This window comes from Gambusia affinis, linkage group LG12 (genome assembly GCF_019740435.1).
Source record: "Gambusia affinis linkage group LG12, SWU_Gaff_1.0, whole genome shotgun sequence".
NCBI classification, from domain to species: domain Eukaryota; kingdom Metazoa; phylum Chordata; class Actinopteri; order Cyprinodontiformes; family Poeciliidae; genus Gambusia; species Gambusia affinis.
This window is the reverse complement of record NC_057879.1, coordinates 11,050,067-11,064,055: the sequence shown is the minus strand read 5'-3', so window position 1 is coordinate 11,064,055 and position 13,989 is coordinate 11,050,067. Positions and strand designations below refer to the sequence as shown.

Here is a 13,989-nt window from a genome sequence, read left to right as displayed (position 1 = left end):
ACGTCCCTCTTCCAAAGATAGTCCCTGACTTAGCAGTTTTCTCAAACGCTTACACGAAAAGTTTCACGTTCGTCAGTCAGATAATCAAAGCTGCCTTTATAAAAAAACTAGAATTTTTTTTTAATAATCAGATATGTGAGGAATTTGTACTGTATTTTTGTGTGTGTGTGTGTGTGTGTTTCCAGTTTCCAGTTGTGTTTTATTTTAGAAATAAATTATTGCACTTTCACTCAATCGAGCTGATTGAGTGACAGGGAATGACATCTTCATTAGTTTTTCTGTCAGCAATGGATTTGTTTTGCCACTATTTCATGTTTCCACATGAAGCGAACAACTCTAATAAACACATTGACCCACCTGAGTTGTGGATATCTGCATGTTCTTCATATTTGACTAGGTTTATAATTGTTTAGGTTTACTATTTTTTTCTTTCTTTATTTTTATTTTTATTTTTTTGGTTTTGAGTCTCAAGCTTTGAACATCCCCGGTTCTAACATGACAGAATGTGAAAAGGCTACAGAGCTAAGGATACTTTTACTACATATACTGACAAAGATATAAATACGACAAAGACTAGCGAAAACGTCTGAGCCTTCCTGATGAAACGGTAATTGATTAGCTTCTTCAGACTTAATGGTTGACCAGCTGAGGTTATTGTTTTCCAGAAGAGCTGTAGTCTGAACCTCAGTTCACTTCAAATCACAAGACTCCTCAAACAGGGCATAGATGCTGCAGGTTAATCTGAGCTGATGCTAGTGGGGTTTTTTTTTTTAGATGAACCTCATGTTGTTTGTCGCTGTGACTCACATAAACTGTTGCTGTTGATGAAAAGAAAGTGCAACAAAAGAAAGTGCAAACCCAAAGAGCCTGTCTTTTAGAGAGGAAGTGCAGCATGATGAAGAATGCGTCGCTGCCGTTTAAATAAATGTCAGAGATTTGATGGCAGAGAAACACAGACGCTCCATATGATGGCGTCCACTGCAGACACAGCCGGTATGCCAGGGGTCACCTGGCAGATTCTCTGATTCTTCTGAACAAAGCGATTTAGAAATTGCTTAGATTCAGAGTTAAAAGAACAAAAAGAATGTGTGATGGCAAAACCAAAGAAAGGGTTTTTATATGATATAATCAGTCAGCGATGTTTTTTCAACCTTAAGACTTTAACTGCCCATAATACAACACTGCGACCCAATGCCTCCTTTACTCATTTACTTTATCTCAACATGGAATTTCTTGTTCTTCTATTTCTTTCCTTGTTTTTTTTTTCAAGAAGAACAACGTTGAAACCTTCTGGCTTTCTGAAAAATCTTGATGAAGCAAAGCAGAAAGCAGGAAATAAAAATACTGTTTCTACCCGTACTGTCTAGTCACATAACAAGGCTGTGTGAGCATATTTAATTTTTCCTCTTCATCTTGTGTGAAGTAAAAAAAAAAAAAAAAAAAACAGAAAAAAAAAGTGAAACATATGCAGAGCTCAGTTGAGTTCATTGTTAGAAACACCTCTGCTTGGATCAGACATCGGTGTGTCATGCTCACGCAGATAAAAGATTACACTCCTTATCACTGATCAACTGATCGAGATTCCTTGTGTTTGCTCTGATTTGAAGTTTGAGGAAAAGCTCCATCGTTCCTGTGGCTCTGCTGGACCTGCTTGTAGTTTAATAATCCTTACACATGAGTTTTACAGTAGAGTGTGTTAAATAATGAAGCTGAGTCAGGAAGGTGAAACTGAAAGTTTCATCTTCAACAAGCAAAAACAAGATAACTAAAAGCCTCTTTCGGTTTAAGAGTACATTACTGTGCAAAATGCTGCAGCTTTCTGTTCATTTGTTTTCTTTTTTCCCAATGATGTGATGTGATTCTGAAGGATAGTTCTTCAGGTTTAAAAGTTATCTCAAAGTTTTCTTTATTATTTAAGTAAATAACGGTGTTGTCAGTGTCAGAAACAAGGATTTGACATAACCATAAAAAAGCAGCATAACTTCTTTAAGGATGACCTGTGTGCCAAAAACAAGTATTTTTATGACTTACTATGTTATTTTTTTTTTAATTGAGCAAAAATAAGGAGAAATAAAATGTTTCATTTTTAAAACAGACTACTGGTAGCAGCTTGTGAAAATATAAGACTTTCTTCAGAGATCCTTTTGTGTTATGTGACGCAACAAGTACTGGAAAGAAAGTTTCTGGTTCACCTTCTTCATGGTTGCCTGGAGAGGGAGAAGTCTGACCCGGTGAGGTCTCAAAGACTACTGTACTGAGAAAACATCTTTATTAAAAGATTAGTTAATACACACTTTTAGTTTTTTAGGATTATAACCAGACCTAGATCAAGTTTAACCAGTAGAAACTAGTGAAATACACTTTTGTCTTTTTTAATTGTGTGGATTGAGTAAGTATTTGTAACATATGGGACTTAAAAAGACATCTATGTAAAATCTACTGAATTTATTAAAAGCAATTAGGATTTTGTCATTTCAATATTTAGTTTTTCCAATACTTATGCAGACATGTTATATGCTAAATTCAAATTCTCAGCTTAATTAAAACAATACAGAAACCCTGTGATTCTAAAACTTGATATATATAAAAATGTTCCACGATGTGCTTAGATTTAGGTTCAGACGTTTCCCAGAACCCACTGCAAAGACTCAAGATTTTCTGTCCCAGTTGAAGGAAGTGACGTTGTGATCTGTTTTCTGCTGTTCAATGCTTCTGATGAAAACCATGAGAGAGAAAACGTTGGTCTGACGGAAACAAAATGATTGGAAAGACTATAAAAATCAAGACCATTCTAAAGATGAATCTAAAGCATAATAAACAACAAAATATAAAACACTGTAATTCTAAAATGTTGTATTTCACTTTTGATTGATTTAAAAATATTTTAATATTTCAGATATATTGGTTGGTGATCACTTTTGTCCAGTTAGAAACATTTTAAGGGTTTCGCTTTTTTCCCCGCTTTTAATATTTTGTTCTCTCTTCTTCTCTTTATGGTGTACACAGCAACATAAAGATATTAATAGACAGAAATTAATATCGCTATTAATTTCTGTCTATTAATAGAGATATGAAAGTTTTATATAGCACATAAGACACAAACTTATCCTATCAGTAACAAGGTGTGGTTGCAGAAAGTTTTAAAAGCGTTGGATTTAGCTGCATGCTCTGACTGGTGAAAATGCCATTTGGAAAACAGACATGGCAAAAAATAGAAAGCTAGTACTTCAAAGTGAAATCGCAACATAATGGAATTCATTCACTTGTATAAATAAGGTGTGAAAAAATAAAAATGGCATATTTGAAGGCTATCCTTATAAACAAATTCGTTGTTGTTTGTGCCATTTCAGATCAATTTAAGGAACAGTTTAAAAAGAAATAAAATAACATCTTCTCAAAAATTTGATTTGTATTCCTTTAAGACAGTCAAATTACTTGCAGGAAAAAAAAGAAACACACCCCAGTATATCGCTAGCATCTCCGAAGGGTTCATCTCTGCAATCTACATTTTAGACATACAAATGTGCTGTCAGCAGAACAAAGATTGAAATCAGCTCCTAGAGCGCATCTTGTTCTTTTTTAGCTTTAGAACTGAATAAAACACACTGTTGTTTACCAAAACTATCTGAAAAGCTTTTTAAAAATGTATTTATGTAGCGTGTTGAAGCTGGAATGATTAGATTATTGTTTTCAGTGGCAGGAATCCATTTTTGTATCGGCTGACGTTGGCTCCATCTAGTGGAGCAGGAATGAATCACAGAGAAACAACAGGAATGCCGTGTATCCTATCATCTTGCTTTTTTTAATACAAATTCAAGATACAATATCTACATCTATGGTCTGAAAGGAAAGAACAAGTACATTAGTGAGGGGTATGGCATCATCAGAGCTGGCCCTCCACATGTTCATTATATGTTTTGCGTGTGCCTGTTTATATATTTCTCTTGACACAATAATCATTAGAAATCGAGGGAGTAACATATTTCATATATGTTCAAACATTGCCAAGACTTCAGGACCACACATAGAGTTCATATGAGAAGAAGTTCAGATTCAGACAATAAGCTCTGAGGGCGTGTGTGTGTGTGTGTGTGTGTAACATGTGTAGCTAGACGAATCGTACCCATTCCCCGTCGAAAATACACCTGCTACTCTGTGCTTTCAAGCAAACTAAACACAAACGGCACATCAGGAGAATTTCACTCTGATCTATATGTCGAACTTTTCCGATGCCATTAAATGCATCGCTGCTGCAGCTACATATGGGAGGTCAAATCAGGCGAGGTGGGGCTGGGTGGGGGTCAAACAGGCATCACTTGTAAACTTTAGATAGTTCTGCCTCTACTGTACATCTCCATAACTAATCAGACATCAGTAATTAGTATCAAATAGCACCCTGCATGGAGGGCATACGCTCTCAATACAAAGCAAATCACTTAAACAAAAGCACATAAAAAAAATGGAAAGAACAAAAAGCAACAATGTCATACTCCAAAAAAAAAAACAAATAAATAAAACAACCAGAAAAAAACAAACAAAATTAAAATAACAAAATATAATAAATATTTTTTTAAAAACCATATGAATTAAATACGACAAAGTGAGCGAGAACAATAAGGCTTTTTAGCGACGAAAAGCAGTACGCCACATCCAGTCCCACTTTAAACACGCTGTGCTCGGATATTTGGAACGGTACTGCGTGGGACTCTAGTGGCAGGCTGTATGTACAAACGCAGAGGGCCTCACACTGGGACCTCAACGTGCTCTTTCAGCACTACAGGATCAATTGGGATAATTGTGCGAATTAGGTCGAAGATACACACCAACATCACAGGCGTTTCACTGGAGTGGGAGCAGTTCACATTGACTAGTGAAGTTGGGAGCTTCTGTACAGACGGATAAATGAGACAGAAAAATATATAGGGTTTCTGTGAAGGACTGGAAATGAGACAGGAAACGTACAGCGCCTCACAAAAGTCATTTCCCCACATTTTTGTTTTGTTGCAATCACAAACTTTTATGTGTTTTATTGGCGTTTACCGTGATAGAGCAACAGGAAGTGGAGAATTAAGTGAGAAGTGGAAGGCAAATGATAGTCGGCTTTGAAAATTTCAACCGCTGGGAGTCTGATTTGTTACATAACAAATTTCTACCTGGAGTCAGCTGAAGCAGTAAAGTAAGATGAAACCTATATTTGGAGCCAGCATGCAAAACATCATTTGTGGCAGAAAACTAAAACTAAACCATCCTCCTGAACTTGCCATCCGGTCATGAGACATGGTAGTGGCAGAGTTATGTTGTGGGAAATGCTTTTTTTTTTTTTTTAAACACAGTTTAAAGACAGAGGGATGGAAGTAAACACTGCTTGCAAGTTCATATTTGCAGACTCCTTCCATCCGGCTGACTTTGAACTATTTTGTAAAGACAAATGGGCAAAAACTAAGGCAGGATGATTCCAAACACATGTAGATTATTGTAATGAGGAATTTATAAATGTGGAGAGAGAGAAGTCCACAAATGGGATCTTCACAGTATTTATTAACATCTACTGTGATCCACTGTTGGGAGAAACATACAAGTTTTAAAAGCCATGTATGTTTTCCATAAAACTTCTCATATGTTGCACTAAGTTTTACTGTCCTGTCACATAAATTTCAAATGCATATGAATATGTTAAAGTTTGCAGTTAAAACTTGAGAAAAGATGAATAAGTTCAAGGGGTATGATTTAAAAATTTTTTTTTTACTTTTGCAAGGCACTGTACCTCAAGCTTTCTCATTTTTAAAATAGATTTCATTATCTTCCATTAGCGGCAAGCTCAACAAGTAAAAATATAGGAATGATTTTAATGCGACGCAGTGCAAATTCAAGTAGGAAAACACTGGAGCAGGAAGATGACCATGACAAAGCTTTCGTTCTTAACATAAGATGTGGCGTTTAACAGCAGAAGCTTTGAAAACAATGTGTGAGCGTCAAGCAGCGTGTTAAAGAGAAAAATCAAGTCTGCATAAGGCAAAGGAAAACATCAAAAACACAGAAAGACCTGCAGATATGAACGAAAAATAAAGCGAACTGAGGGAGAAATATAGAGCTCAGTTCTTTTGCAAGCATCTCTTTCACTAAGCCACTGCTGAACCAACACAATGGGGGACAGACATTCAAGAGGGAGCAAAAATGGACGATGAACACGGACGATAGCAAACAGCAAGCAGGATCTATTGTTGATGAGGAACTGCGTTACAGGTCCCAGCCCGCTTTTGGTTGGACTCGACGGGCTCTAAGTGCGACCCCCCCCAGATCGGCTTTAACCTGGCGCTGAAGACTCTGGGGCCGGTGTACAAGGGGCGAGACTTCTCTCTGACCGGTCTGTCGTTGTGCTGGGTAACAAATAGGAGCCATGCCTCCTTATAGGCCACAGTTCTTGCTTGCGCTGCGCGGCTTTGTCTTGGCACTGTGCAATCTGGTGAATGAGCCGCCACCCGCGTCTCCACAAAGTCCTCAGGGCTGACGGGTCTGTAGACGTCCGTGAAGTCGACTCACAGACACAAAGAAATGTTCACCTTGTTACTCCTTTAGTACATCAAACTAATAGATATAAAGTTGAGGATAAAAAGCCCATTTAGGGTGCAGCAAATATCCAGGCTCTGTTTTTTTAATGTTTTTCTCTTAGATCTTTTTGTATTTTACACACATAGAGTAGCGTAGCTCCTGTTCAGAAACCTTTTGTATTTCACTGGTTCATACTTGAGATAGCTGACCACAACACATGTATTTATAAGTCCTTCACACTGGAACACTGAGGTAAGTATATGGATTACACATGGATAGTCTCTTCACCCAGCAGGGAAAGCACTGGTGAGCTCGGCCGCTGTTAAGAGAACTCTTGTTGCTGTTTTTGTCGCTAGTCGGTGCAGAATTGGTCGTTAAATCTTGCTTCCAGGAAAAGTTGAATGTTGTCGCTGTTTTGGACCACCCCTCCCCTTCTCTCATGTCGTTTGTTGTTTTGTTGAAGCAAAAAGGTGGATGTGTGTTTTTCTCTCTTATGTTGCATAGTGGTCAAAGCTACCCAGGTACTCAAGAGCAGCCTGATAGCAGAACTGGTACTCATCCTGAGGAACAGACAAAGAAAGCAAGTAAACAACTGCGTATTAAAAACTATTTTAAAGTCTATTATGTTTCTTACGTATGTTTGATTTTAAAATCCCCACACCTAATGCCAAGAATAATTACTGATAATTCCATATTCAAATTTTCAGACTTCTTATACAATTAGTCATTGATGGGAAATAAGCAGTAGCACACAAAATGTAGTTTTCAAATCATTATGTCATTTATTAATTAGAAAACATGGTATCAAAAACATTTGAGCTCTATGCGAAAAAGCACCCCTTGTTATTTAACTGTGATTTACCAACAAGCCACAGGCAGTCCAGATCTGTAGAATCAAGAAATCACCCAACATCACCTGTCAGACAGCCTGATACAGGCTAATAGATATTAAAACTAGATGTGCCCATCTAGTTTTGCTCTATTCATAAATAACAACATGATCTGCAAGATGCTACCCAGATTATCTAGGCTAGGTGTGACAAAAAAAAGGCAAAACAGAAAAACACTTTTAAGTGGAAAATACTTTTCACAGAACTACCCTATTGCACTTAAGAGTGCGCCTTTACTAAACTTAATGTTTACAGATGTTTTTAAAATGCCATTTGAATCCAAGTTTTAGGTGATAAATGCTGCTCTCATAGAGTATTGTCGACATGAATTCACTTTCTAAGTCTTACGGTTTCCTCTGAGTGTCACACTCCACTCTCTCAATCATAGAGAGAAAAGTAGTTTTTAATTGAGAGGTTTGTCAGATGATTTGATCTCAAAGACGTGTCCCTTTTTTTTCCACTTCATTTCGCTGAAACTTATGTAATAACCTTATCCCAAAGTGTGCTTCCAAATACGCTCAATCACTGATGATTTCTGCTCGGCTCTGGAGCCGCCGCGAAGCATCTGACTCGCGTTAACCTGAGGGAGTAACTCTACTGCACGTTCTGTTACATCGGGTCACGACGTGTTGTTGTGCTCACCTCAGTCTGCACCATGGCCGGTCTCTGTGTCCGCAGCATCTTGACAGTTTGGAAGATGTCCACTGCGCCCTCGTAACGCATCCTCTCGAGGACGATGCTCAGCGTGATGAAGACACCTGTCCGCCCCACACCAGCACTGCAGTCGTAATGGAAAAACATGCCAGAACAGATTGAAGGGTGCCAGACTCCTCGGTGTGACACTAAAGGGATACATCAAACAATCAGCTTCGGGGCGAAAAGCGGCTGGTCACCTGCAGTGAACGGCGATTGGTCCGTCCTGGCCAAACTGCTCCTTGGTTTTGTGCACTTGGCCGATGAAGTCGATGAAGCCCTCCCCAGATTTCGGCACGCCTTGCTCGGGCCAGTCGGTGAACTGGAACTGACGTACCGTTCTGGACTGGCCGTCCTGAGGGAGTGGGCGGATTGGCAACGATAAGAGACATTTTCTCCAGAACACCTGAATGAATTGCCGGATTTAAAAGCCAACGTGGTTTCTCTTTTCAACACACAATGCCTATCATAAAAACAAGCAGTTACTGCTGATTCAAGGGGATCATTTCAAAATGACTATTTCCAGAGTTTCTTGCTGTATTGACTGAGAAAAGATGCTCTGCCAGGCAACATCCTTTTTTTTTTCTCCCTTTCTAATGATTACTGTTATCTGACCCGGGATCAGTTAGCTGTGGTTAACTTGAAGCTGTAACGTCAGTACGTCTGCTTCTGTCAGCCACTCAGTAGGCAATTACATCTTTTCTCTTCTGCTCAGCCTCGCCGACTCCCCCTTAATGGAGATCAATAGAGCATCTGTCAATGTGGCGTCACTGCAGGACAGGCTTAACTGGAGTTATCTATGACTGGCACGTGCACACACACCCATGTTGTCAAGATAATCTGGAGACAGCATGGCCGAATGCATGGCCTGCAGCATCTTGTCGATACGCGCGGACAGGCCGTGTTGCACACACGCACATTCGCATACAAAACACTCGCTGAGCAACACACACTCCAGGTCGATAGGACATGCTTTGCGTCGCTGCCCCCTAACGACACCGAAGGAATAGACAAAAATCGAGGAGTGTGATATTACACCGCCTGGACGCAACATGCGGTAGTGAGGAGTGTGTGATCGCAAACCCACCCTGGCGTCTGTAACTTTGAACTCCCGCAGGATGTACTGGGGCATGTTGTACTCCGCCATCGGGTCAACCACAAAGTACTGGTACCTGGCGGAGCGCTCGGCGGGCCAGTACTGGTGACACTTTTCCTAAAAGAGCAAAAACACAATCGGACTTTGATGAATCAGGAAACAGGGGTTAGGGTGCTGGAAGGTGTGAAGTATTCATTAATATTCAGCAGAGCCTTGGGGAATGTTTTTAACGCTTGACTGTCCTTATTTATGTAAAATATGACAGACCCACACAAGTTGAGCATGAGTAGGATGAAAAACACAGGGTTTTCTTTTTCTGCACATGAAAAATCGGAAAACTGAAGCTTCCATTTCGATTTAGCCCGTTTGAGTTAATAGTTTATAGAATAACATTTAGGTGTAGTTACAGCTGTCTGCCTTTTCTGGTATTCATCCACCTGCTATGCACATCTGGCAAAGCTCAATCTGGTTGCGTAACTTCTGCAGTCTTGCCACATGTTCTTAATTGGATTTAGACCCAAACTTTGACTCAGCTATTCTAACACCTGGATATGGTTTGATCTAAACCATTTAATTGTTAAATGACATGTTGAGTATTGGTGAACCTCCACTTCTGTCTCTGTCCCTGCTGAGGAACAGCATCCCAGAGCATGATGCTCTGTTTTACTGTGGGGATTACGTGTTCAGGGTAATGAGAATTTTTTTCTTGCCCATCACATTTTGGCCAAACAGGCATAAATGTTTATTCTCGGTCTCCTGTGACCATAGCACCCAATTAGCTTGCAAAAAGCTGAAACTATGACTTTTTCTTGGCACTACTCTCTAAAGGCCAGATCTGTGAAGAGCGTCACTGTCAGTTTTCTTGTTGACAGATTTTCCCACTTGAGCTGTTGGCCTCTGCAGCTCATACAGAGTTACCTGAGGGCTCTTGGCTGCTTCTCTGAACATTCCCTCCTCATCTAGCCTGTCAGTTTAGGTGGACAGTAATCTCTTAACAGGTTTGCGCAGGTGGTGCTGTACTTTTTCCCCTTTCAAATAATTGTCTGAACAGTTCTCAGTCAGATGTTTAAAAGTTTATATATTTTATAATGTTTATAACCTCTCCACCTGTCTGCTGTGTTCCTTGAACTTCATAGTGCTGTCTGTTCACTGATGTTCTCCAGCAAACCTCTAAGGTTTTTGTTATTTATTGTAATTAGGTTGGACTAAATTTTCTAATTAACTAAGTTCTGAAATAAATAGCTTTCTTTATGTTTTACCTGGGTGCCACAAAGTAAAGCAGCCAAAAGAATAATAAAAAAACCCCAAATGCATATATTTCAGAGTTTTGTTTGTAAAAATCTTTGATCATAATTTGCAGAATTTTCATTTCGAAGCAATACATTATCCTTACCCGTCCCATTTCTCTCAGCTTTGTAAGCATAACAACGATGGTGGAGTTGTGCTCCCACAGCATCCTCCAGAAGTCCTCCGTAGTCTCGGCAAGTGGACCCTGGGTGGCAATGTAGCCTCGTTGCTGCCTGCGCACACACAGACACAGGAGCCACATTATGAAGCCACCTCCCTCCTTTCTCCCCCATTTCTTCATCTGCCAAGCATCTCACTAAAAACTGGGTCAGGCTTCAGGCAAGACGCAGAACAGTCAAAATACGCGCGTAGAACCACTTGGAACGGCTGAATCATCAGGAAACCCTCGTTGTCCATCCCTGTCGCGGGGACTGAGGCGAGCGCTGCGCGGCGAGAGAAATTGTGGGCGCATGTACAGCCTAATGACAGATCTGACACGACATGACAGACGAGAGGGCCGCGGTGAAAAGCCCTCCGATCCGGTCACTTATCAAAGCACGATAAAACGACAGGAGGGTCGGGTCAGATTAGCGTTTGCAGCAGGACAACGTACCTGTAGCCGTCTATGTAACTGGCGTTGATGTAGTCAGAGCCCTCCAGGCCGCGGATGGGCTGCAGGCAAACGCGAGTGGTTTCGTAGGGCATGATGTTCACCAGTCGGTTCTTGAATTTGTTGCAAGGGAGGTTGGCTGTGACAAACCGCGATGTGTGAGCTTTGGTGTTGGCCAGACGCTGGAATAAGAAAGAAATGAACATTTTGAGTTATTTAACAACTAAAAGGTTTGTCTGTTCATTTCTCTTTTGCTTTCTATTCTATTTTAAAATCTATCTTAGACTGGACTTAGTTGTCTCATATTCACTGCTCATTCTTTAATTCATAATTAATGATATGTTTCACATCAATTTCCATGAAAATACAAAAAGAAGAGGCATCAATTATTTATTGGTATCAGTTTAAAAAGCTGATAAAGGAGGGCCAGAAAAAGAGGTGAAATGTACCTTTTTTTTTCATCTTTGTGCACATTTATCAGTAGGTCCTCAAACAACAAAACATATTTTGACATTGATAGAGAAAATCATAGCTATAGGAGATAATCTGAATATAAAATCAGTGCAAAAGCCTGTTGTTCACAAACATATCTTGATGATATGTGTTGTGGTAATCTAATAAGAAAAAAAGTCAGAAAACTCAAGTGTTTTTCTGTCATTTTCCAACATTTTCACTTAAGCCCTTTGGCATTTTTCCCACCTTGAACTCCAGCTCCATGCCGGTGACATGCTCTCCAGGCTCCACCTTTGACAGCTTCTGCATGTAGGAGTACAGGCTGCGGGCCGCCACCTCCGTGTTCCCACAGGCCACGGCCTCCAGCAGCGACTCGTGGATGAAGCTGTACTGGTCCTCTGTCTGCACCATGTAGTTCCTCTGCGAGCGCATGAGAGTCACGTGGCCGTAGATGTCCACGGTGCGCTCATGCCGAATGCGCTCCAGCATGGCGTCGATGACAATGAAACAGCCAGTGCGACCCACGCCGGCACTGACGGAAGGAGACAGAACAACATCTTTTCGTAGTATGCTTGAAATGAACATTGGTGCAAGCTGTGAAACAGACTCATTTTCTTCCTTGTCATTCTGCATCTTTTTGTTTATATATTTACAGAGCTGCACCAATCTATGAATGTGTGTGCACACCTGCAGTGAACAATGATGGGTCCGGCATCAGGAGGGTTGCAGGCTTTGACCCTGCGAAGGAAGTTCAGGAAGGGGGTGGGATATTCAGGCACACCGTGATCGGGCCAGGCGGTGAACTGGAACTGACGCACCTCCCTCCGTTCACTGCTGCCACTCTGACGGGAGAAACACATGGAAAAAAAAACAAAACATCTTTACACGTCTGAATGACTGAAAGCGCAAGTACAATAAATATCAAAAAAACAAACTTATTTGTAATGATGGTTGGATTTACAGAGCATTTTAAAAGTATTTATACCTCTTAAAACCATAATATTCCGAGAAATATGCGGTACTACAATAAACCCATAATACCGTGAGAATAAAGTTGGACGACACAAAAGTCAAAAGAATACGAGGGGAAAGTTGTACGATTATGAAAAATTTGGTTATAATATTGGAATTTTATTCTAGTAATTTTATTTTTCCTATTGTGGCAGATGGAGCAGAACAGTAAAAAAAAAAAAATCCTAGAGGAAAATCTGTCAAACCTTCAAAAGATTTGGGAATGTTGTGGACATTACTTAAGCTTCTAGCAGGAGAGCAACCATAAATATTCTGTCTGAGTCTGCGATTAAAGCCAGTGTGTTTATTAGAGTAGCCCAGTAAAAATCCAGAAGTATATTAGATCATAGTCTCTTATCCAAACTGACTGAACTTTCTTTGTTTTGCAAAAAAGAATGAGAATGACCAATTTGTAGATGTACAAAGGTGGAAGGGACTTGATGTGAAAGGTGGTTCTTTAAAGAACTGAGTCAGAGGTCTGTCTGTCAGACAAAATACTAATTAAATGCAACAAAATTCATAGTCATAATGTGAGCAAATGTGAAAAGGTTTAGGGGGTTTGGAAACATCTGCAAGGACCTTCAGGAAGGATTTTAACGGACTCACCCAACGACGGCAATCAATGCCAAAACAAATCCCACTGGAACATGATACAAATCCTCTTTTCTTTAAAACATATCTAAAACTCATACAAAAATAAAGGAGACATGAATAATGACTGCGTTTTTAAACATTTAAATCGTTCACGCTCTGCACTTGATGTTTCACAAGAAATTACCAAAATATAGAGAAGCTGTGCTGGGAAGCTACAGTTGGCCTACTTTCGGTGCTCCTAAGTAGGCCACAGGGACATGGCAGACTGACGATCCTAGATGAGCCCTGCGTTGAAGAAACCGCTCCACTTCCAGCACTGATTGCATCTCAGCCCCTGACACATGGACCGTGGCCTGGTTTAAGCGCTCCACGACACCCAGACCAATCTATTAGCCTCTGCCTATCCACCAGCACCGCCTGCTCAGTGATGACAGTAATTCACGAGACTCCAGTTTCCACCTGAGTCCAAACGTTGACCTCAGGGGTTTGGAGAAGGTTTTAGTGCGAATAATTCAAAATGAAGGACAGGTAAAGTCGAAAGTGAGCAAAATGCTTTACCTTATGTAGAGAAAAAGTGCGAACGCAGAAAGTGGCAAGCTCCATTGTGTCCAACAGCGTGACCTGGGTCATCCCGTAGGTCTCCGTGCCGCGACTTGGCCAGTACTGATCACACTTGATCTGTCAGAGGTATAAACACATGAGCGAAAAAATAAAATGAATGCAGGTAAAGTAGATCAATGTGTTTCAGTGCTTGAGATGAAGCAAATTGTGCATTTAGGTCACTGGGTAATGGCCTGGTTTCCTAA

The 13,989-nt window shown here is 40.3% G+C and overlaps 1 protein-coding gene across 1 annotated transcript in view; it reads right to left on the bottom strand.

Annotated features, from left to right (window-relative positions):
• Positions 1-3,783: 3,783 nt before the first annotated feature.
• The window catches only part of LOC122841372 (receptor-type tyrosine-protein phosphatase S-like), a 72,881-nt gene continuing 62,675 nt past the window's right edge, over positions 3,784-13,989 (bottom strand). Inside the window, exons 29-37 of the mRNA XM_044134644.1 lie at positions 13,742-13,861; positions 12,266-12,420; positions 11,825-12,110; positions 11,129-11,307; positions 10,622-10,748; positions 9,220-9,345; positions 8,333-8,487; positions 8,082-8,217; positions 3,784-7,109 (exon numbers count right to left, since the gene is read on the bottom strand). Coding sequence (XP_043990579.1) covers positions 7,041-7,109; positions 8,082-8,217; positions 8,333-8,487; positions 9,220-9,345; positions 10,622-10,748; positions 11,129-11,307; positions 11,825-12,110; positions 12,266-12,420; positions 13,742-13,861 — 1,353 coding nt within the window. The 3' untranslated portion in view covers positions 3,784-7,040. The remainder of the gene's footprint in view (positions 7,110-8,081; positions 8,218-8,332; positions 8,488-9,219; positions 9,346-10,621; positions 10,749-11,128; positions 11,308-11,824; positions 12,111-12,265; positions 12,421-13,741; positions 13,862-13,989) is intronic.